The following is a 22,584-nucleotide window of genomic DNA, read 5'->3' on the forward strand; positions in this document are numbered from 1 at the left end:
TTAGTTATTCGCGTACTTTTTCGCAACTAAAAGCCTGGTAGATCTTCAGTGTGGATTTGTCTTCGCACTTGCCGGCGATGCGGTTGTGTCTTCCTGGGTTGTTCTGTTGCTTGCCTGACCAAGCCAGAGACGTTCTTGGGGAGCCACTACTCGTCCAGTGACTAGCCCGGTGAAGCTCCAGCACAGTGTCGTACAGCCCAGGCCTGGAGTCGAGCGTCTGCCGAACACTTCACTTCGACAGTATCCCTCCGGACAACGGTTGTAGACCCTTATCCATCGGGATCTCGGACCCCCGGCGGAGAAGCTGTTACGAATCGGCCAGCGCCGCAGTACTTCCCCGCATCACTCCTCGGCTGTGCGGCGAAGCAACTCGTGCTCCTTCGAAAACAGGCGCAATCATGTCGGCAACAAGTAGCGACAAGCCTCGTCAGACGCTTCGCTCTCTGCGCATTCGGCGGCTGCCGGCGGCTGAACTTCGGCGGCTGCCTGCGTGGCTCGTCTCCACGCTCTTCAAGGACACAGAGGCCCCGTCGATCGCAACGGAGTCCTCCTCTCTCCCCTCTCTCGGACTCAACGTGCGCGGAGGCTACCGACGACTAACGAACACTGGAGAGAGCGTTGCGTGTGTCTGTGACGTTTGTGCGTGTTCAAGCCTGTTGGCCTTTTGACCGTTACCGCTTTTGGGTATAAATAGAGCTCCCAAGCGTTGTAAACCATTCCTGTTAGAGCAGCGAATCGATGTTGTCGCTCTGCTCGAGTCCTGTATTGTAACCTCGCCCGTCGGGGCATTGTTCTTTGGCTTCGGCTCACCTCTCGCTATGAAGTAAACAGTTACGTTAGCCTACGGCTTCTGGACTTCTTCACGGCTGCAACAGCGGCTGGCCGCTCGCATCATACACGCTACCACTCGTATGTCGGAGGCCACGGAGTTCGGATCGGGTGCCCCCGCCCGGTCGCAACACGGCATAAGCACAGAGGGGCGATCGGTTGCATTCTAGGATTCATGCACAGAGATGGGAGCGTTAAACACCTCCTTCAACTTCGTTGCTTCGCCATGCGCATGCATTTTTCTTGAGAACTCCGGGTCGCACATCGTCATTGCGTGCCGTCATTTGCAAGCTTTGCATTCGATGCTTGCCCTAAAACGCTTGCAAGGTGTCCGTGCTTGGTGCAGCGGAAACACCTGCCTTTCGATGTTAGGATGGCCTTCTTTTCCATCAGGTCTATTTTTGCGTTGCAGTAAGGAGTGTCGTGTGCCTTCGATTGACAAAGTAGGCAGTGTGTCGGACGACGTCTCGTGCAAGGCCGCTACCGTTGGGGTTCTAGGGTTGTCTGATCCCGCGTGATGCTTGCGAAAAGGAGGCGGGGGCTTACCGTGGTTGTCGTCAGGTCGGCTTTCCGCTGCCTTCTGGCGGCTCTCCAGCTCTCGTCGGTAGAAGTGGAGGAGAGATCTGAGTGGAGACCCCTGAAATAACCTTGATGAGCCGGTTGATGCAGAGTCGCCGTTCGTTGATGCTGCACTGCTACTCCTGTCACTATCCTAGGCCTGCCGGCGGTGGTAATCGAATATAATGTCCGCTGGAAGCACACGTAGCAGCACGGGTTAGAGCATTGCGCTGTACGACTCGTCCGCCACACCCAACGACTTGAGTCCTCGCATGTGCACCTGTAGCCTGTCGTAAAGACGCTGCAGGGCGGGCACATTCTTTGACGACGTCAACGGCTGCGCGTCGATGAGGCCTTGCATGTGGTCTTGTATCAACGCCGGTGGGCTGCCTAAACGCTGCTGTAGAAGATCGACGGCGTCGCTGTAGCACTGACCAGTCGCTGGGAGTCCTGCAATAGCAGCCGCAGCACCTCCGGTGAGCAGGGGCCTCAGGTAGTGGAATCGGTCGCTTGCAGTCAAGTCCACATTCTTGTGCACTCATTGTTCGAATTGTTCCCAAAACGGTCGCCAATTTTTCCGCTTGCCGTCAAACCGTATGAGTTCTAATTTTGACAGCTTCGTTTTTGGGGCTGAAGGTTTCTGCGGTTGAGGCTTGTTGCTGCTCGTGCTTGGAGTCTGTGCGTGACGAGGGAGACGCTGCGTCTCGATCTTGTGCTTGAGCCTGCCCAAGGAACTGGCGATCTTGTCCGAATATTCCAAGACCTGCTCGAACTCTTCGTCAGCGTCCTCATCTGTCAGGCACCGTTCCATCGCCGCGTCAACTTCTGACAGCTTGAGGCTGGCCGTTTCAAGGCGCTGCAGCATCGCCTTCAATGCGTCAGTGGTCGGCTCGGCACTGGCCACAAGGCATTCGTCGATTTCTTTAACGATGAGAGTTACCTGTAATCGGACGGCCCGTCGTTTCTTTCGTTGAATCTCCATGTCGGTGCTTGAAGTGGATTCGATGGGGTCCGGTAGATGTGATAATCCGTTCCCGGGTTTCGGCACCAAATTTGTAACAATATTTCTTCTGTCGTCGTAGGTTTTTGAAATGACCCAAAAGAAGCACTTCGTTAGTTCATTCATTAAACTGTTTATTCTCAATTCTCGTTGGAGCCAATTTCAGCAGTCACCGCAGCGATGCTCGTCCGTGGGCCCCTCCGAGTCGTTCTCGTTGCTTTCTCCCGCTTTGGCGGTCACCAGGAGCCGGGCCCTTCCCTTGCTTCCCGGAATTCTCTGAGTGGCCCCCTCCCTCTAGTCGTGGTGCCCCGTTACGGCCAAAGGCGCCTCTCAATGGCTTTTCCTTTTCTGCGCCCGGTCGTTCTGTTGCCCCTCTGTTCTCTCTCTCCACGACTAAACGGAAGGTCCGCGCACAGTTCTAACAATGTGACCGCAACAACAGTGGAGATGGAACTAATACCATGTGCGGCACAGGCGAGACACATTTTAGTTTGGAACGAAGGAAGAAGAATATTCTGCCACTTCTCCGAAGTATATATAGGTGCACAGAAAGAGCTCAGCAGAACAAAATTCCCAGAAATATTGTGTGCTTGAAAGTGCGCAACTGACCAGCTGATAGTCTGGGTCATTTATTAGCAACATTTAATTAAAATCATGCGTAAATTATGGTAAACCCGCACGCGCGATGCTTACAAAGCGTAGTCAAGGAAAGGAGAAGCCGCGCCAGGCCCGCCGTGATTCGCGCGCACACTCCAGAGAGGGGAAAGGCTGCCCGCGACCGCTACGCTTACGCTTACGAGAGTATGTTTCGCTCTCGCCCGATGGAACGTCCTATGTCCGTACGGGGATTTGGAGCAGAAGTAGCCGGATAAGATATGCAGATATCAAAACTGCTAACGACGACGCACGAATGCGTGGCCTTCGCTGCATGCATCGCGGCCTGCTGATAGCTGCCGGGGATACCAGCGAGATTAGATGTCCTTGCGGTATGTGAAAGAGATATTGTTTCAAACTTTTTCTGTGCAGGCAGCTTGCGTCTGGGGGAGGGGGTGTTGTCTCTAGGGGTGAAAAAGTGCCCAAATTATAGTTGCGATTGATTACTCTCTTAAAAATGCGCGAAGTTTCAAGCCACACGTGAGTTTTCGCCTGTTGGCATGCTTCCGCATGCGTGCTAAAATATCACGTAGATGCTAATGAACAACCGTGACAAAGAACCGGGCCAAAGGTGAAATCAAAACTTCACTTGGTGCCAGCCGAAGATAATTTCTAAAATAGGAGTTGGCCGCTGTCGGGGTTAGGGACTGTTTATGCCAAAACGTGTCCCTAAAAAACGGAAGCATCGGCAATACCTAGCCCTCCGATACCAAGAGTTGCTCAGGAGCAACAACTCAAAGAATATTTTTAGTGCGAAGCAGTATTCCTCTACCAGCCAAGGAAGTTTTCTTGACGTCGTCAGCAGAAAACGCCAGGCTAATTCAAAGAATTACTGGCACTGCCAGGAATCTAACCTGCACCCGAATAGAGCCCGTCGCCTTACCGACTCAGCTACGGCCGCATGTAGAAACGGGGAGACAGCCGGTGTACTCACCGACCACCGCGGCGGGTCTACCACCTGCGCTCACTCAAAGCCCTCGTGTGAAGAGTGCAAGCTGCAAATGTATGATAATGGCGTCTTCGAATAATTAGAAGCACGTTCCTTCTTCCCGCGGGGGTTTTCCGGTAAAGATTGAGGTTGCGTAAGCTACTCCGAGTGTAAAAGTACCCAACAGCATTGAAATCAAGTAGTGACGTCATCACTCTTTCGTATATAAAAAGGTAAACTGGCATAACAACTTATTCAGTTCATCACAGGCTACCATGGGTAGACCACGGCTTGGGCGAATTGTAAGTGAGGGCTCGCGGTTTTCCCTTACTTCTTGTTGCGTATCGTCTGTGTTTTGCTGTTCCCCTTTTTGTAGACCACTCGAAATGAAGACGCAGGTTTCGTTTTTTGTAGACGTCGCATGGGCAATCGTTGTGGGAGTGGTTTACAGCTTCGCAGGCCAAGCACCTTTACATAGAGGATTGGAGCGAAATTTGTTTTCTCCCGTGAGTTGTGGTGTTTTGGGCATTTTACTCCATATGTGGACTGACGAAAGTACCCCAACCTTCAAAAAGTGAGTAAGGGAGGGCTGCACGTACTTTTACCCACAAAAATCCACACGTGTTTATGCGTGTCGATTCGTGACAGGTAAGCGAAACTGGGCGATTTCATTGTTATTACAAATGATAAAAATACCAACTTTACGTTTTAGTCTCCACTTGAACCATAAATAATGCTGATAAAGTTAGCAATCTTGTTCAACTGATATATGGAGCAGCACATTTCCGGTGTTCCTCAGAGTAACAGCTCGTTGCGCCCGTCGTGATGAACCTAACTTTAACGCAATAGCGTTATAAGGCCCATTTTGCTATTCCGCAGTGGCTGCCAGCCGTCCGTTATTAGCCGTGCTCATCAAGCGTCCGCGAAAGTATGTCATCGGGGCTAACAGGAAACCAGAACTGAGGTTATAGGTGCGAGGTTTCGCCGGTATCAGGAGTACAGAGCAGCAGCAATTAAATTGTGGAAAAGAGGACAATAACACCGCTGCTGAGCCTACTTACACAACACGGTGCCTGTAAAGTCTAGCTCGGTTGTATCGACTAAGTAGGGTTGGCTAGCTGACAGGTTTGTTGCTGATATACTCGGCTTGGCGCAGAGGCGACGTTACTTGAATTCCACAGCATCTCAGAGGGCTAAATGTGGGTTGTGCTCGTGGGTAAAAGCCATCCCTCCAGACATCACATGTGCTGATTCGCAGCTAGTGCTTTAAATCACCACTTTATTGAAGTTTGCCACCGGGGTTTGGCGTAACATTTTAACCGGTACTAAAATAACTACAGTGCTCGCAATTACAATTCAACGGCGATCTCTAGGGCCTTCAGACAGGGGCGCTCATTGCCGACCACGGGCAGACTGGAATGATTGCTTCCATTACAAAGTGTGCATGCTATGCATTGAGCGTTTGCTCGCAGGAAAGATTGCTTAAATTGAGAGGATTTAGGAAGCAACGGAAGGCCGTGCGACCAAAGAAGGGGGGAAAGTGGGGGAGGAATTGACAAGCCGAATATTGAGGGGATGGTTCATGCCGGCCGCAGATGAAGTCGCTGCAGTTAGCTGAGTGAGGCTAGCGTATGCTACATGGATGCTAGTTGCGCCCGTCGTTGCGCCCGTCGTGATGAACCTAACTTTAACGCAATAGCGTTATCAGGCCCATTTTGCTATTTCGCAGCGGCTGCCAGCCGTCCGTTATTAGCCGTGCTCATCCGCGGTGGGCGCCAGCATACACAAGTCTTAAGATACCTCTCTCGATGTAAATTAGCCAAAGAACTGAGAGAAAAGGTCGAAGGAACTGGTCGTTCTGTGCAATGATTGAAAGGCAAAGCGTTGCGGACGGTAGGGCGATAAACGACGAACTTTGAGCGTCGACAGCTTGCAGGGGCCATAAAGACAAAATGCAAGTTTCGTTCATTCAAAAGATTGCCGCTTTAGAATAACACTGACACCACTTTTAACGAAAACATTACTCAAATAAGCCATATCATTAGGAAAAAAGTGAATTACCATGCGACCCACTCGCTCATTTCCCGCACTAGAACTAGAATAAAGTATTAAGGAAGTTGTACGATTGCCTCAGGCCAGCTAAAGCAAGCGTAGTAAGGCAGGGTTATAAGCTTGCAGTACAAGCTATTTGCGTTTAAATTTAATGCGTATTCTCCTTATAGCAGTACGAAGTGGGGTGTGAACAATGGAAGTTACGAACGCACTCGTAAACATATAAGCACCAGTGTGTACTGCGCGCAGCATACCGGTTATAGCTGCACAGCCATCCGGCCCGTTGAGCTCCCACTGGCTGACTGGAATAAGCGACAATGACTCTGTTTGTCGAGCATACCCACTGTTTCACGAAACAATTACTATGACCCATAACAAAAATTAGCGACGTACAAATACGGCCAAAAAAAAAAATCGATTGCGGACAGCAGTCCTGAGCAGTGTCGTAGCGCCTTCTAGGAGGACTTACAATAAGGCGTTTCGCAGTTCCCTGCAGTCCTAGTCAGCACACTAACGTTCGTTTAATCACCGGCCACGGATACGTCATCGCAGACGTCGCGAAACACGATTCAGCAGAAGAATAAAAATTTTGGCGTACATGTTTAATTCATTTGTAGTTAAAGCATCGCTTGCTGCCGGGCAAGCGTAGGGGTACATAAAATGTCAATTATTTCGAATAAAACCAACTTGCATGTTGCCCTCATGACCCAAAGGTGGGTCGGGGTGTCCAATACTGACACCTTACAGTGGAAGCAGTATTTCGGTGGAAATATTGTTCGGTGAAGCCATATTGCTGTGTTGGCTCGTTTCAGTACTGAATGACAATAAGACAGAGAAATTTATGCGGAGAGCCAGATCTAAATAGGCGGGGGAGGAAGATAATCGGAAGCCAGGCGAACTTTCCTTACTTGGCATGCGGGGTCACGTTGAAGCCGGAGGAAACGGTAGGGTAGGGGCGGGATTCGTGGTCGTCCAGGGCACTATACGAGCAAGACTACCGCGTTGTGTCGTACGCACACTGGTTACCCCCTTCGCGCTCGTGCTTCCCAGCGTACAGGCCAAACTTGTAGCGGCCCCGAAACGGGCCAGAATGGTGGTTATGTGCTGCGTTGAGTACAAAGTTTCAATGGTCAGATGAAATCTTCGGCACTCCTTGAAGTGCTTTAATGGAGCAGGTGTAGAGGTGGCAACATGAATCGCTGGCTTACGCTAGCAGTAGTCCATAAAGCCTGCGACTGTGCATTCTTTTTATTCGTCAGAAATCTCCATAAATCCCATGGAATACACGGCAGATGTGGTCCGTTCAGCGCTGCAAGAGCGGGACGTTGGCAGTATCAGGCGGAATCATCTAAGCTTCATCGACAGGATGTATCATTGTGCGTACTTGAATTTACGTGCAAAATAATTTAGTCTTCGCGCGAAGGAAGCAATCACTGCTATCTATTCATTTTATAACTGTACTGATTACAATACGACTATGGTACGACTTAACGACTAGAAATGAGCAAGGAATATGTATTACTGAGTTTACCATATAATGCATGTTTGTGTCATTGCGTTTTCAACAGGGTGTAGAAAAGGCACCATGATCTAGCGATCCTGTTCGATAGCCTCGCTTGGTGGAGTTTAAACGGAGGTTCTCTGCTTTCTCTGCAGTTGTCCCAATGCCTGTCAGCGGCATTAATAGTTCCACAGCAAGACACTATAGAAGGTGGTTTCCTCCTCTCTCGCACTGCAGGATTCCGGAGCGGCGAGCGAGGCCGGAGGCTTGCAGACCGGCCACGTGATCCTCGAGGTTCAGGGCGTGTCCACGCGGCGACTAAGCCATGGTCACGTCGCGAAGATGATCGCGGACGCCTATTACGGCAGCGCCGGAGGAGTGTCGCTTCTGGTCGGCCAGGGGCCCGCACGGCCCCGGAGGCAGTCAGTCATGATTATTGATGACTAGGCACCATTGGTGACCGGGCGTCCGTCCCCGCACTGCGTTGGCTTCACCTGCTCAATGGTGTTGGCTTCACATGCACCAAATGGGCCAGGGCATCGCCGGAGAGTTCCGCGTGGCCCCCCTCCATCTGTTTGGAGAGAATGGGGGTTGATGCGAGAACTGAAGAATTTCCCCCGGGCAGCCCCAAATTTATTTAAGTGCGATTCGTGTATTAGGCACACTATGTATTTTCGACTGGTTCTGAAGAGGTAAAGTGCAAGTCCCATGCGTCAATTTGACGCCTTCAGCGTGAAAATACTGCGAACCAAAGAGTTTCGACGGATTGGGTTTGTGGATCCAGTAAGAAAACGTTTCAGTCAATAATCGGAAGCAGTTCTCAGAATACACTTCTTAATAGGGCAGTTATTACTGTCCTTTTTGAAGAATTTGATGAGTGAGCCGAGACACTTTTGAAATGCCGCGATTTATTCAAACGTTTATTTTAAATTTTGACCTTTTTGATATAAAAAAAATGTATTTTGGCCTCCAGTAGAACTCAGAACGTAAGACTGGAGTGCAAGGGCAACAAACATTGTTTAGCAACGAGGTGATAATCCCGGTTGTTTTCTATATGAGAGCCCCACGAGTAAAAGCCCTGAAAAACTGTTGACACAGGACATAACGTAGTGTGCGCACCAAAGTAGCGATATTCGAACGTGCGATTTGCCAACTCAGAAACATCCTCTTTTCAACGCGATTCTTTAGCGAGGCCATTCTTTTCTCTTTCCGAATATATGTGTAAACAAAAACAATTCTTTGTTGTTGCCTCCAAACGTATTGCCTGGCATGTTTGTTCGGGGTCATTAGCATGGACACCGACTGCACTATTCTTCAACATTCCAGTATCAACTGTGTGCTGCCACATCACACAGGTTGCATACCGGCGAGAATGGAGGGATTTTCTGGCGCAATGTTTTGACCTGTCCATCTAAACACGTCAATCCTGCGTACGCGTCTCTTACCTCTTCTTTTTTGTAATGCGGTGCTGCACATTGCCGGTGCAGGTTTAAAGTTTCCCTTCTCTTTTTTTTAGCGTAGCGCAAATCTCGGTTAGCGGAGGCGCGTCATGCTCATCGCCACAAACCGTGACCTGCCTGAAGCTCATACAAATGTGATGGTCTCCTGTTTTAAATGCAAACCCGACGGGGGGAGGGGGGAAGCGCCTAAAACTTCGAAGTTTTACGCATTCTCTACAGCCGCCAGCGCCATCGTCATATCAACCCAAAGAAAGACTGGCCGCTCTTGTTAACTTGCGTGTCTCCGGAATATAGCATTGGCGCGCCGGTGAGGCACCCGTAACCCGAGAGGCCTACTCTGCAGTGCCTGCTTACACACCAAGTGCATTATCCGCGATGTCGCCGACAGCACTTGCTGGCGTCGGTTAAGAAAGTGCGAGTCATCGCGTTTGAAACATTGTTTCCTTCCTTGTTTGCACATGGTGCAAACGTGTACAGGTTGTTCACAGCATATCGGCCAATAAAGCGCAACTTTTCTCTTGCGTAGCGCGGATTTAGTGCATACCTTGTATGGTGCAGCGCGTAATGTAGATATAATGCAAGCGGCAACTTCTGGGAGTCTTGATCACTCACGATACAAGGACCGTTAAGCAGCTGAGCGAGGTTATAAATAATGCAGGAAAACAGAACACGCGCGGAGCATTCTATTTCATTTTCGGAAAACTGAGGAGCCGCATATATGTGTCCGGAATATATATGGTTTATCAAGGTTGTTGCAGCTGATCGGAGGAATAGCTGAAATATTTAAACGGAGTCGGAGAAACATCCTTACGATGCAAAATAATATTTGAAGGGTGTTCTTTGATCGCGGCGCTATGCTTAACGTCTAACAGCTTGCGGATGCTTTCGGACTCCTGTGGAGGCTGCCATTGATGAGAAAGTTGAAGAGCATGATTGGGCTTGTGGGCACAAAATTTATTTCAATTGTAACACATTTTCACGGGGACAAGTGACTTTTCATTATAATTAGGTGTGTATTTGCTCTAAAACACTGACCGCGCCGTGTAGAGTGTTGCATCGGTATAACAGAGCGCGTCAGTAAAGCTTGAGTTCAAAGCTTGTTCAAAACTTTGGGATCAATCTAATGGCTTGTAAAAGCGGCCTATAATATTAATGTTCACGGGTTGCAAGTGTTTTTACAGAAAAAAGTAAATTACAGGTACCCAACCTACAACGAAGTTATTTACGTACTGGTGGGTTCCTGCGGGACGGGTGGCATGACGGGACGGGTGGCATGAAGGGTGTAAATTTCAATACAAATAAGTCGCTTGAAATACTTGCAAAAGTACAGTATAAAACATTCCGGGCACAAACTTTTTGTTGGGCGTGGTCTATTTGCGAAGAATGGAAGTCATCGTTGCGTCCATATTTTGGAAGTTTGTTGCGTTTCCCTTTTTTTTGCACCCATGTCGTTTAACTATAGGGCACGAACTTCCAATGACATGTTTATATCGCGAAATACTGAAACCATTATTTTTGACGTGTGGGTGTGCTGACGTATTAGAAGATGCTTCGGGTAGTAGAACATGCGAGAAACCTCTGACATATCACAGGAAACGTTCCACTTTGGAGGAAGCGTGGAGGGGCATACAGAGTGAAGCTCAGCGTCAGACAGGCCCCACGCCCCACTGTTTTTAGAGAAGCCCGCTCGTGGCGGTGCTTGGTGATGTAACGTACCGAACGCTTTGTGGCTCCTAATGAACAGGGAGGTATAGTAACGTCCGCGGGATTGGCCATACCATGCTGAATACGGCGGTTATCGTCCGATCACGAATCCGGAACGATTTTACCCTCAAATTGGCCTATGCGAACTCCGTCAACTATTCTGTCCGCAGTAACCGAAACACTGCGCAAGAAAGCCGGGCTTGTTATTTTTTGCACTATTTCAATACAAATAAGTCGCTTGAGCGTCATAAAGCGCTTAATGAAGCGTTTAGTCGCCCTTTGTTCAAATGTGGAGATCTCTGCTCCTTGAGGCAGCGTCAAACAGCAAGGCATGCTGAAGCAGCCAGGCCCTGCTGGTCAAGCGCAAGTTCAGGCTGGACGTTGGCTCCATGAACGGAGGCGGGGTGGACCCCTCCAGAGGGGACACGTGCCCACTCAGACCATCACAAGCGTTACGAGGAAAGAATCCTGTTAGACGGCAACTACTGGGGAAATGGCGGAAAGTTGAAGGCATTTAATAATCCAAAATGCAGTCTCCTGGCCTTAATGGACCCAGGAGACTGCAATACCAGTTGGTTTTGTAGGTGAAAATACCCTATAGCATTTTCATGAGGCGCACGATTCGAGCGAGCACTCTCTGACTGTATTGGGAAGGGAAAAATTTCAGTAACAAATCCCCGGGAGATATACGCGGTGTATTAAGAGTTACAGAGTGGCAGTGGGCGGAACGGCCACCACGTCAGCAGGAAGGCCAGCAAATTAGGTTAATTTGACTGTGGCGCAACAAGTGATACTTTTCATATCAAAATTGCACCACTTCTGTTGAAGAAATCTAAAACCTTTTTAACTGCAATGGTGCTTGTGCTGCACCCGCACTCTCTGGTGCCTCGACTGAAATCCACACGCCAGTGTTGGCCACTTCTTCCATGACAAAATCTGGCTCGCGTGAAACGTTTCCTGCGTGTTGTGCTCTGCTCGTCGGCGAACTTTTTGGCCACCTATTGAGCGTACTATCTGCTCTTGAAGTGACTTTTTTGTTTGTCGTGAGGGTTGGGTTGGATTCAGTCCAGGAAATGGGTGCGCGTGATTCGGTGAGTGTAAAGGGAAGAAACGTGACGATACAATTTTGGGAAGGTTGACTCGAGTGCGTGGCAAAGCAGTGCCGTGGGCGACATTGTACACGGTGAAATGTTGGAGCCACACCTTGAGATCGAAGGCATGCCTTTACCCACTTACTCAGGCCCTTAACGAAACATGTTTGTTGTTAAAGGGAGCCTGTTTCATCTTTTTTAGTATACGTATATAGATGTGATGGTGTGTGCAACAGTGTTATCACGTTGACGTGTAGTTGTTTTTTGTGCACGGCATTACATGAGGTGCCGCGCTGCTGGCATGTTGCGCACGTGTTGTTAACGTGTTTTATGTCTAGGTGTGCAAACCTTTTGTAGCACCCGTATACAAAAGAAGGAAGGAAAGTTTCGTACAACTGGTTACTCATGTTATAATACACACGCGGTTTGTAAGGTGTAGTGTTTCTATATAATGTTTACAATACATGAACATCGTACGAGAAAAGCCTTGCCGAAGAAAAGGGGGCGCGCACGCATAGTGAACACCTTTCTCGCTTAGCTGTTGTAAACAGTTTAGGCCGGAATCACCTAGGGGGGTTACTGACACTTTCCGGGAAGGCATAACCGCGTTGTGGGTCAGCAGGCTTCCACGTATTGACAGAGATGTCAAGTTTTACAGGCACCGTGCACTGGCACTGCACGTAAATAGTATGTAGACGCCTTTTTTAGACCACATGATCGAGTGAGGGATAAATCTAGCATCGGAGTGTATGGACGCGGTTGCCAAGCCTTTTTTTCCTCCGTTTTGGTCTGGCTTGATTTGACTGCACTCTAAAGGAATTGCGCGAATGGATTCGGTAGTTAATGTATGCACGTAATAAAATAGTTGGATAAAAACTGATGGTTTAAAAAGTTTATATAGTGCACATAAAAACCACAACACTTTCGTCAATTTCTTACGGCAGTACTCTCCCTATTAGAACCACTGTAGGGTAGTAGTAGCAGAAAAAAGATTTTTCCGAGCAAAAATTATTGATATTTCAACTTGGCAGCCCGCTTTTGGTCTACATAAAGGAGGCCCGGCTGGCGCACAAGATGAAAAACACTTAAACTGCGATCTGTTGGTTGAATCCCGAAAGCTGTCTGCGACGTGCGCATGTCGTGGGTTTTTGCAGAGGGAATGCGGCATCTCTACGCCCTTCAGGCTTCTCAACGACGAAGTTCTTGGCTGGTAGCACGTGTTACTGGTGAAAAGTTGAAATAAAGGAGTGCTTGGCTTCCTGGACCATAGGAGCCACTAGTGTAGTCATTGCGAGAGTGGCGAATTGTTTTCAAATTTTTGTGGGTTGCAGTCTAGGTGTGCCTAAAGAAAGGAAGACATGATGAACACCTTTGTTTTAAAATGCAGAGTTGGAATGCAACCAACTTTTCAAATTTTTCCATGTTGGATGTGTAGTGGCCGCAGTGCCGTTACGTCTTTGGTAAGTCTGTTTCTATTGCCAATATGCGAGCCGACTACTGGGTACATAATGTTTGTTTCAAGGGTGAGTGAAATTTAGTTAAAAACATAATTATAAACACTGTGGCTAGAGGAGACAAATGACATTTAGAATTTAATTTAAATAAATAAGGTACAACAAGCTTGAATATCTTTACTCGCATGCATGCCTTCGAGTCGAGGGGCGAATGTTTGCCAATGTTTCCAGTGTTGAGGGGCTCTCTACACAAACTGCTGTTCATCAGCTGCGCAGTAGTTGCAGGTTTTACAGCACTCGTTCCCAACTTCAATGTTCAATGAGGCCCAGCCCTCTGGTGATTTCGAGTGCCTGAAAGTGTGGATTAGCCTAACCAGAACTTCTCATTAAACGAAAGGGAAGCACAGCCGCTTTTGGTTTACGTGAACTAGACATAAAAGTCAAGAATCGCGACGAGAACTTTTCAGGGCCTATAATTACAAAGTTCCAAGGTATTCCTAACGAGAACGTGGACCAGCAGAAAAGAGAACATATGCAACTGACCAAATCATTCCGTCGTGGTCGTTCAATAATGATTGACACTCACTCGTGGCCTCTACAATAATAGAGCTTCATGCCTCCCTATTGTGAAACAGTTTCATGCGATTGCTGAATTAGTGATGCGCTAAAGAAGATTTTGGCACCCGAGAAGAAGACAGGCACCTGAGATCTTGCAGTTGCTACTTTTTGTTGCAACTCAGAGTGCTGCAATGTGGAAACGTTTCCATGGTACTTTGCCCACAGTCGATTTTATAGGCAATCGCTTCCGAACAAAAATGGATTGCATCGAATTATTTATATATATGTTCGACTCACCACAAACGCTGATTGTGGTCCTAACGGGGGCTCATTACGCTAATGCGCAACCTTAGAAAGTGTAATCGTTGTTAAAACGCCAGTCATTTTAAGCTATATCACTGCAGTGTGCTAAGACAATTGCTTCCTTAACTTACGTGCGTCCCAGACGAACACGTTCCATGAACCAGTTTGCACCACGACCACTCGAAGCTCGCGCGAACATCTTAAAGTAAGGCACAAGGCAGAAGGCCACAAAATGAGCCATGGGAATATAGATTGAGTGCAACCTAATTACGTGACCAAAGAAACCCAATAAAATCACAATGTAGTCATAGCTAACGAAGGACAGTGTTAATAGTACGGTGTAAGGTACTGAGTTTGTAAAATTTGCCAGCAGGTGAACAAAACGCAATGTGAAATGTTGCTTTAGCTGTAGCAACCCGGCAGCGCAAAAGCCACAGCTACCCAGCCTTCATAGGGGTTCTCGCCCACTGTTACGCTGGCGTCGTTTCATACGGCAACGAGACGGGTGTACACATGTAATGTGCCATCATTTAAGTGATGTGTTGTAACTTGTTATATGCCCGCGGTGCCTGTATACATCGCACGACGAGTAAGCTTGAGAGCGCCGAATAAAGATAATAAAAATTGTGACATATGACGCGTCTGTGTATCATTCAACAACACACCACGCGAAGTGTCGATATAAGGCAAAAGAACACGCAGAGACTCAGCGCCTTAACTCTTTCGCTACCGCGCCTATCAAAATCGATCAATTTGATCGATACTTCTGGGAGCGCCTTTTCATAGCGTTCCATGCGTTTCTCGAACAAGTAAAGCTGTTCGGAGTTAGATCAGAAAATGGCCTTTCAAAATCAGTTTTGTTTTCATTTTTGCTACGGAAACGGGATTTTTGACACGCTTTTGAATCACCTGGGTGTGGAAAAGGGGCGTGGTCATCGCGCGTCACTGCTACCAACGAAGAATGCGTGCAACTCGTAATTACTCTGCACCAGCGCTTGTTTTTTGATATCAGGGCGTGAATGGGGAACTAGCAAACGATTTTCAATCGTCCGGTTCGCGCTCTGACAGTAATAATCCCAGAAGTCGTCTTTAAATGTCAAGCAGTGCCTGGTTGCAAAGCTACTTTATGATTTTAGGCAGTTTTATTGCCTTTGCGCACGTTGTTGTAAGTACTGTGGTAGTTCTACTTACCCCAGGACCATTCGCAAACAGTTTACAACAGTTTCGATTTCGTTTCTGCATCGCAAAATTCATATTTAGCGCTACTGCGCAGTTACCCAACTTCAAGGCTACCTGCCATGGCACCTGGAGCGTCCGCGACTGATCCTCGAACAAAGCACGGCGCTCCTGATTTCCCCCACCCTAACCCGATTTCTGCGATAAGAACTTCAGATGCAAGTCAAAAGATCACACCCAGTCGCCAGATATCTGTTCCGCCGAGGACAGCGCTTCAAACCGGCCTTACACTGCCAGCTGTTCGACTTCCAGTTTCGTTTCCACGCGAGGGTATTTCCGGGTGTCTAATGTTGCTGCTTAGTTGAACTGTCTATTCGGACGTAGTCTCCTAGAAGTTTTTGTACTGTTTCATTTGAATACTGTTAGGTGGCGCTGCAATAGAGAAGGCTCGTTGTGCTGATCTTTTTCATCGCGATACTGCTACTCGGCCAAAGATCACAGGGCACGATTCTAGCTCATCGTACCTCATTTTTGCAAGCAAGGCTACCATTGCCAGTAAGAAGATGATAATAAAGCTCAGCTTTATGTTTTGAGAGATACCTGACCGTGAGCGACAACAAGCATCAGCCACGGCGTTCCGTTTTCAACTTCATGCATGTTTTTTTCCGCATCGCGTGCTAGTCCCAAATATTGTGCTCGCTGTAAATGAAAAGTCAGCCATTGAAATGATGTTTTTACGTTATGTGGGGGCACATTGGTGCCTCTGATAATGACAAGCCACCAAGTTTATTCAAGAAAACCACCCGAAATTGCACATTTTGAATTGGAGGTTGGGCTTCACCGCATGACATGTGCACCGTGCATGCTAACATTTTTTTTTATACCTGACAAACTGTTCCGCGCAAGCCGACATTTTTGCTAGGGCGTGTTTTTGAAATGTTTCCCTACAAAATGTATATTCTAATTTTTTTCTACTACCGGTTGTTGGATAAACACAACTCCTTCTTCATCATTTTTTTCGACAACTTGACAAAAAATTTGATTTTGATATTTTTTTTACAACTATGATATATAAAAACCTTTAAAAAACCGGTGTTATTGGAAAGGCCGTTAAATAATCTGAATTTTGTGTTCCTGCAATTCGTGCCTAACCAATTTTTTAGCAGGAAAAAAAATGTTTTCTTGGACCCCTAAAATTAGTCAATTTTCCCGCGGTAGCGAAAGAGCAGCCATGAAGAGAAAACAAAAGTTTGTTTTATTCGAAAGATTAGGTGTTTCATAGTACCTCAAGCGCTTTCCCGGAAGCAAATGATGCTTAATTCACTGAGAAATAAGGCAATTTAAGCCAAAATTTTAAATCTCCCGTTAAAATTGCACATTTCGTCACGTGAACAATGGCGTCATACGAGCCGGTCCATGAAACAGATACTTAGTATGTCGACTCCATATAGCACCCACACGCGGGAGTCGACCGAGACGGCGGCCATTTTAAGAATACTAGTAAAACCTAGTGCACCCGCAGCCCTAGTCATGGAATCGCCTGATCCGGAGAACAAAACTCTCGCCGAGGAGCTCGGGCTTGCATTTAACAACCTCACACCACTTGAACACTCAATGCTTCTAAGTGCACGAGCGGCAGGAGTTGTGGGATACGCAGTGGACGGGAAAGCGACCATTCCGCGATAGCCACAACACACGAACGCCCAGCCGTCGGCACCGCTGCCTCGTCAGCCCCGTCGCGATGGACGAATACAGACTGGTACGTATGTGCCGTATTTTCAATTTCAGTGGCAGTATCGCCTATGCCAGTTGGGCGGTGTCGTGTATGGAAAGCCGTTCGCTCGAGCTCTCTGCTCCGACCAGAAAGATTCGAGCGTCAATGCGCGGTGTGTACGACAATTTTAAATGCAGAGCATTTCAGTAACTCACGATGTCACCCGCGTTGGCGTCCGTAGTCCGCACCGTCGTTGTCCCTACTATATAGAAAAAATACTATCCGGCACCAGGTTTCGACCCCTCGAGCTTACTTAGTTGCCGAGCTTACTTCCTTTCCTTTGCAGTCGGTCACGGTTATCGCGTGTGTTGCATGGTTTGCGCTTGAATATCTTGCACCAGGCAAACATACAAATTGGCACTGGGTCTACCGGCGAAGACTTCGACGGAGAAGCTACTTCAACTAGGGCTACTTAATACGTGGGAGGAACTTGTAGAGGCCCACAGGGTTAGCCAAATTGAACGGCTGAAACTCACAGAAACAGCTCGCGGCAATTTACGCCGTCTCGGGTACGAGGTGAACGTGGATTCCCAAACCCAAAAAAGGCGCATCCCACTTTGTCTGAGGGAGTACATCACGGTTGACAATATCCCACGCAACTTTCACCCTGTTTACCACAAAGGAAGGAGAGATGCCAGGGTAAAGGCACTGAAAAAGAGAAATAATGTCTGGCGCTTTACGTTTGCATTTATTTATCTCGATCGTAGATGTGGCGACGACGTTTCTCGCTTCCGACGGCGCGTTTCGATGAGTGGCATGCGGCACCACCGCTCACCACCCGTTTCAATTTGGCGCCGCGGCGTCCTGGAAGCAGACGACGCGCCTCCGTTGCTATAGCGACGGGGCGCATGAGCAGAGAGCAGTGGAAGTGCGATCAAGTGCGAAACATCCCCCTCGCGAGGCGCACGATCAAATGCAGAGCATTTCCGGGGGCGCACAACGTTAAGTAGTTTGCGTTAAGTTTATGTTGTTGCACTTGTGGCAACTGCTGACGAGAGAGCGCTCGTCAGCAGTAATTTGAATGAGTCAAGGATATAAGGCGCGTCCGTAGCGTTCCATTCTGTGTTGGCTTTGTGGCGCAGTGGTTAGAGCATCATGTACATTGCGTTCCGCCCACAGGGTCGAGGGGTCGAAACCTGGTGCCGGATGGTATTTTTTTCCCCAAGGTGAGAGCGATTTGGCGCCATTTGACGAAGTCGGCGACGAGCGCCAGCATGTCCGGGTCCCTGCCGTAATCACTTCCTCGGAAATGAAGCGAGCACAATCGTACTTCCTTTAGCTCTCTTTCTCCTCCGTTTGCAAATTTCACAAAACGTAGCCACTTGCTTCGCCGAGGTTCGTTGTTGGGCAGCACATGAAAGGAGATCTCACCGGCGGGGATGTCGCACTCCCTCGACGATTTGCCCGTACTAAATGGGCATTTCAAAACACAGCAACGAAATTTCATTGTGAAGTACTCGAACAAACTGAAGTTTTCATTGGTTGTAAACTGTTGTAAGGAATCAAACTTTATTTTCTTAAGCAACCTTAGTCGAGGGCGCCGTCTTGGGAAGCTGTGGCCATAACTTCCTCCGCTCTGGACGTCAGCAGGAGCTGCGGCGCAGCGCTGGGGTCAGCCAGACTTGCCTTCCAGGATGCCAGAGTTGGTTTCGGGATGCGGGTAAACTTTAGATGTCGATCACAGGCCCATATTGTGTGGAATATGTTTGAATAACCTCCGCACAACGAGCAAGCAGGGGTGCCGGGTAAATTTCGAAAGCGATATATGAGATGTTCAGTGGGTAATGTGTTAGTCTGTATCTGTCAGAGGAGGATGGACTGCCGCCTTGCGAGTGTACGATGTTGGGAAGGATGTACCTTGCGCTGAGCGCGAAAAGACTCGAGGTATTCGCGCGGGTTGAAAGACGGCTGCGCATCGCTTAAGGTTGATGAGAGCTGATCAGGTGCCCGGTAAATAGGTGCTCGGGCGAGCGTATGTGCCGCTCATTTGGTGCGAAACCCTCGTGCCCAGGAATCCAAATAATGTGGAACGTGTGCGGTTCGTAGTCGAGCGCGTCTTTGATGAGGCGGGCTGTGCGGTGCTGCAGGTCATTTCTGATCAATTGTCTGCAGGCGGATTTTGAATCGGTGACGATGATGATGGGTGTTTGCGGACGAACTATATGGGTGGTAGCGGCGTATATGGCTCGCGCAATAGATGGAGTTTCTAGGTCTTCGATAGCGTGTGCGTCTGGTTCGATCGTGACAAGTTCGTAGTTTAGGGGTCCGACGACAGCCGTTATGCCTCCCTCATCTTCCCCAGCATGTGCGTCAACGTAGTGAACGTGCTTGAAGGGGCTGAGGCGCTGCAGCGTTTTCGAGAGGACGTTGGTCCTGATGTGGCGCCGTTCAGCATGCCGGTTGGGGGTCCATGTTCCTTGGCAGGGGAGCGATGGTGATGCGTGCTCGGTGTTCAAGGGAAAGGCATCTTTTTTCCTGCAATGCGTATGGTGGTGGGTCCTTAGAGCAACCGAGATCACGCAGGGTGGCCCTGCCTTGGTCGGTGCTACGGAGCCGGTGGAACTGGCCTAGGCGGTGCGCACTTAGGAGCTCCTCCAGTGTCTTGGTGACTCCGGTGGCTTGGAGCGCTTGTGTCGAAGTATATTGCGGCAGTCCCAGTGCTTGCTTTAAGGCCCGTGGTAAGGTGAAGACACTCACAAGTGCTTTACCGGCCTCTACCCTCTGTATTTATGAAAGCAGTACACGTATACACGTATATAGCGTGCGAACTCCACACAGTGGGCATGTCGGCCGCACTCACAAACACGACCGGCGAAGTGCGCTCTAAAACAAAAGCAGGCTACGAGAAAGAAAGAAAGGAAGAAATAAGGAAAGAGAAAGAAAAGAAGGAAACAACAAACAAAGAAAAAGAGAGCAGTAAGAAAGGAATAGAGAAAGAAGGAAACAAGGAAAGGAGGGATGAAAGATTTTCCGAAAGAAGGCAACTGATGGGGCCACAAAAAAATTAATAATTGGTATCGGTGCATGCGAACGACTTGAGATGGGGTAGATAAACAGAAGGCGGAATTATACCATTGTCGTCTTGTTTTAACAGTGGAGCTGTTGTTGCTGGCTGTAATGTATGCGGCGTCATCAGAAAACCCCAAGTGATAGTTACTCCCGCCATTTACCGCACACGTGAGCCCGGGTTTTACGAGTAGCGTCCGGTGCCATCCAGGCTTGGCGTGGCGCTTGCAAAAAAATCCCGGGCCATCTCCACTAACGTGAAAATCGGGGAGGGGCGAAGCACGCATTGTATAATTGTATTCAAAGATTGTAAGTCTCCTCCATTAATTACTTATTTTTTTATTTTTATTTATCACATACTGCAGACCACGTATGGCCCATGCACGAGAGGGCGATACAACTCAAAATTCTCAGCGCGCGCCGTGTGGCACGCGCTGATTGGGCGCCGGAGAAGCGCCCGTGGGAGGTGGCGCCCTCTCCTTCATTGAACCGGATTTGAGCAACAGACTGGCCGTAAGTTGTACTCGTGTCCCACGCCGCATCATGCTAAGAAATATGCTTTACAGTTCATAATTTGGCATTTTAAACCAATTTTGAGAGGGAATTTAACAAATTTTTTTTGTCAATGTATTTAAATACTGATTATTCCTCTATTTTAAATTAGTTTCATTCATGCTAGTTTCTTGTGAAGCGGTTTTATTCATTATACTTGTTTTTCTAGGATCGTGTGATCACCTGATTTAACGGGAATACATGAGACGGTGACAGCAGACGCCGGCAGCCAGAGCCCCTAACGCGCTTCGCCCCTAAAATACAAAGAGAACAGTTCACGTGCGTCCGCGCCGCAAGGGGCAAGTACAAGACAGCTCGCGCTACTGACGTCCAGTTCGCGAAGCCGGTTGCCGCCGGGTCTAGCGTGTGCGGGTGCGGACCACTTTGGGAGAAATGTGATAGCCTGCGGACAAACGATCCGGGCCCGCCTGCTATGCATGAGGAAGACTACGATATAGATGGGCATGACGATGACTACTGCTACCACAGTGAAAATCGACGACGGACCATGTACATAAACAATTTCAGCCTAATTCAATGAGTGATGGCGTGTCCATGAGTGCTTACATAGAAAGAAATCCTCCAGCTTCGCTGTGGTTCAAGCCTTGCGCAGCTTAGTGCAAGCTTCAAATTTTTTTTATTTTGGCTCTTCGTAAATTTTTGCACCACCTGGTCATAGTGTTCAAGAATTTTGCTTCGCGCGTGTAAAATTCCATGTATCCGTGGCACTGAACGATCTTTTTTGGGCCCACGGTTACGTTAAAAAATTTTGTGCTCTTACAGAAAAGTAAGATTCCACAGCCACTTTTGCTACTTTATTCGTGTCCACAGTGAAGTCAAGCAAATACACAACGCCAGAGCATAAATTCAGTTGGCTGTGCTTAACATCACGTTCAGTGTGCCGCCCGTAGGCACATCTCCAAGGTGCCTGGTGATCGGGCATGTGTGTGACTGGCCTTTCTTTGCCCGCCTTCCGTAGCACCTATTTCGCGCCACTTCTCTTGCGTATTCTTGCCACTACGAAACGGGACACCTCGGAAGGGAATCGGGACGCTCTTATTCGCAAAGCGAAAAAGACATCTCTGGGTCTTCCGATCACCGCTTGCCCGACTCGCGCATCTTGGTGTTCTCCCCATGGTTTCGAATATAATTGACCTCCATCACAGCCACGAACGTCAACGCCTCTCCTAAACTGAACTGCGACAGGTAGTGATGCCTTACACATATTAGGATACCTTTCCCATCCCCTTGATCTCAAACGACTCCTATAGACAGAAAAATACTCCAAAATATTACCGTAACACCCATTCCCCATTCCCATTCGACGACCAGGACGTCGAGGATTGCCTGTCATCGTATAAAAGGGTGAGCTCACATAACAGACGGGATGAGAAGATGAAGCTGAACAATGTCCCATTCTCCCTCTAGGGACTTGGTGAAACGTTGGTACCTGAACCACGGAGCCGACTTGCAGTCTTGGTCATCTTTCAACACCGATTTTATGAAAGCATTTGGTGGCCCAGCTATGAGGAAAGTTCGCACCGAAGAACGTTTGCAAGAGCAGGCACAGCACGAAGGCGAAACATTTACGAGTTACATAGAAGGCGTTTTGGCCTGTGCAAGCGGGCAGACCCTTCCATGAGCGAGGCTGACAAGATCATGCATCTACTGAAGGGGATATATGACAGCGCCTTTCAGTTGTGCTGATTAAGGATCTTAAGAGTGTTGGGGACGTCTTCAACTGGTGTCAAAGTTTTGACGAGCTCCGCAAACAGCGGCTTTTCACGCGGCTTCTCACGCGGCGCTCAGCGTCACAGCCGGGCGAGCCCCTTTCGGGATTGGTCGTCGGCAGCGAGGAGACTTCCCTGATGCCCCGCATTCAAGATTTATTCGCCTAGAAATCGCGCTTCAACCATCTCTTCGATCGTGTGCGCCCGCTGCGGTATCAGCGCCCCCATTGTCTTCCACACTTCAGCAAGCGATAC

General features: G+C 48.6%; 1 protein-coding gene and 1 pseudogene across 1 annotated transcript in view; one reads left to right on the forward strand and one right to left on the reverse strand.

Moving 5' to 3' along the window:
- LOC144163407 (whirlin-like) overlaps positions 1–8,660 on the forward strand; it is a 28,962-nt gene extending 20,302 nt beyond the window's left edge. The window contains exon 2 of the mRNA XM_077694390.1: positions 7,759–8,660. Within this exon, the coding sequence (XP_077550516.1) occupies positions 7,759–7,968 (210 nt within the window). The 3' untranslated portion in view covers positions 7,969–8,660. The remainder of the gene's footprint in view (positions 1–7,758) is intronic.
- LOC144160314 (N-terminal kinase-like protein) overlaps positions 8,012–22,584 on the reverse strand; it is an 84,267-nt pseudogene continuing 69,694 nt past the window's right edge.

Source organism: Haemaphysalis longicornis, unplaced genomic scaffold, assembly GCF_048455015.1.
Source record: "Haemaphysalis longicornis isolate Haplotype H1 unplaced genomic scaffold, Haemaphysalis longicornis Haplotype H1 scaffold_1, whole genome shotgun sequence".
Taxonomy (NCBI): domain Eukaryota; kingdom Metazoa; phylum Arthropoda; class Arachnida; order Ixodida; family Ixodidae; genus Haemaphysalis; species Haemaphysalis longicornis.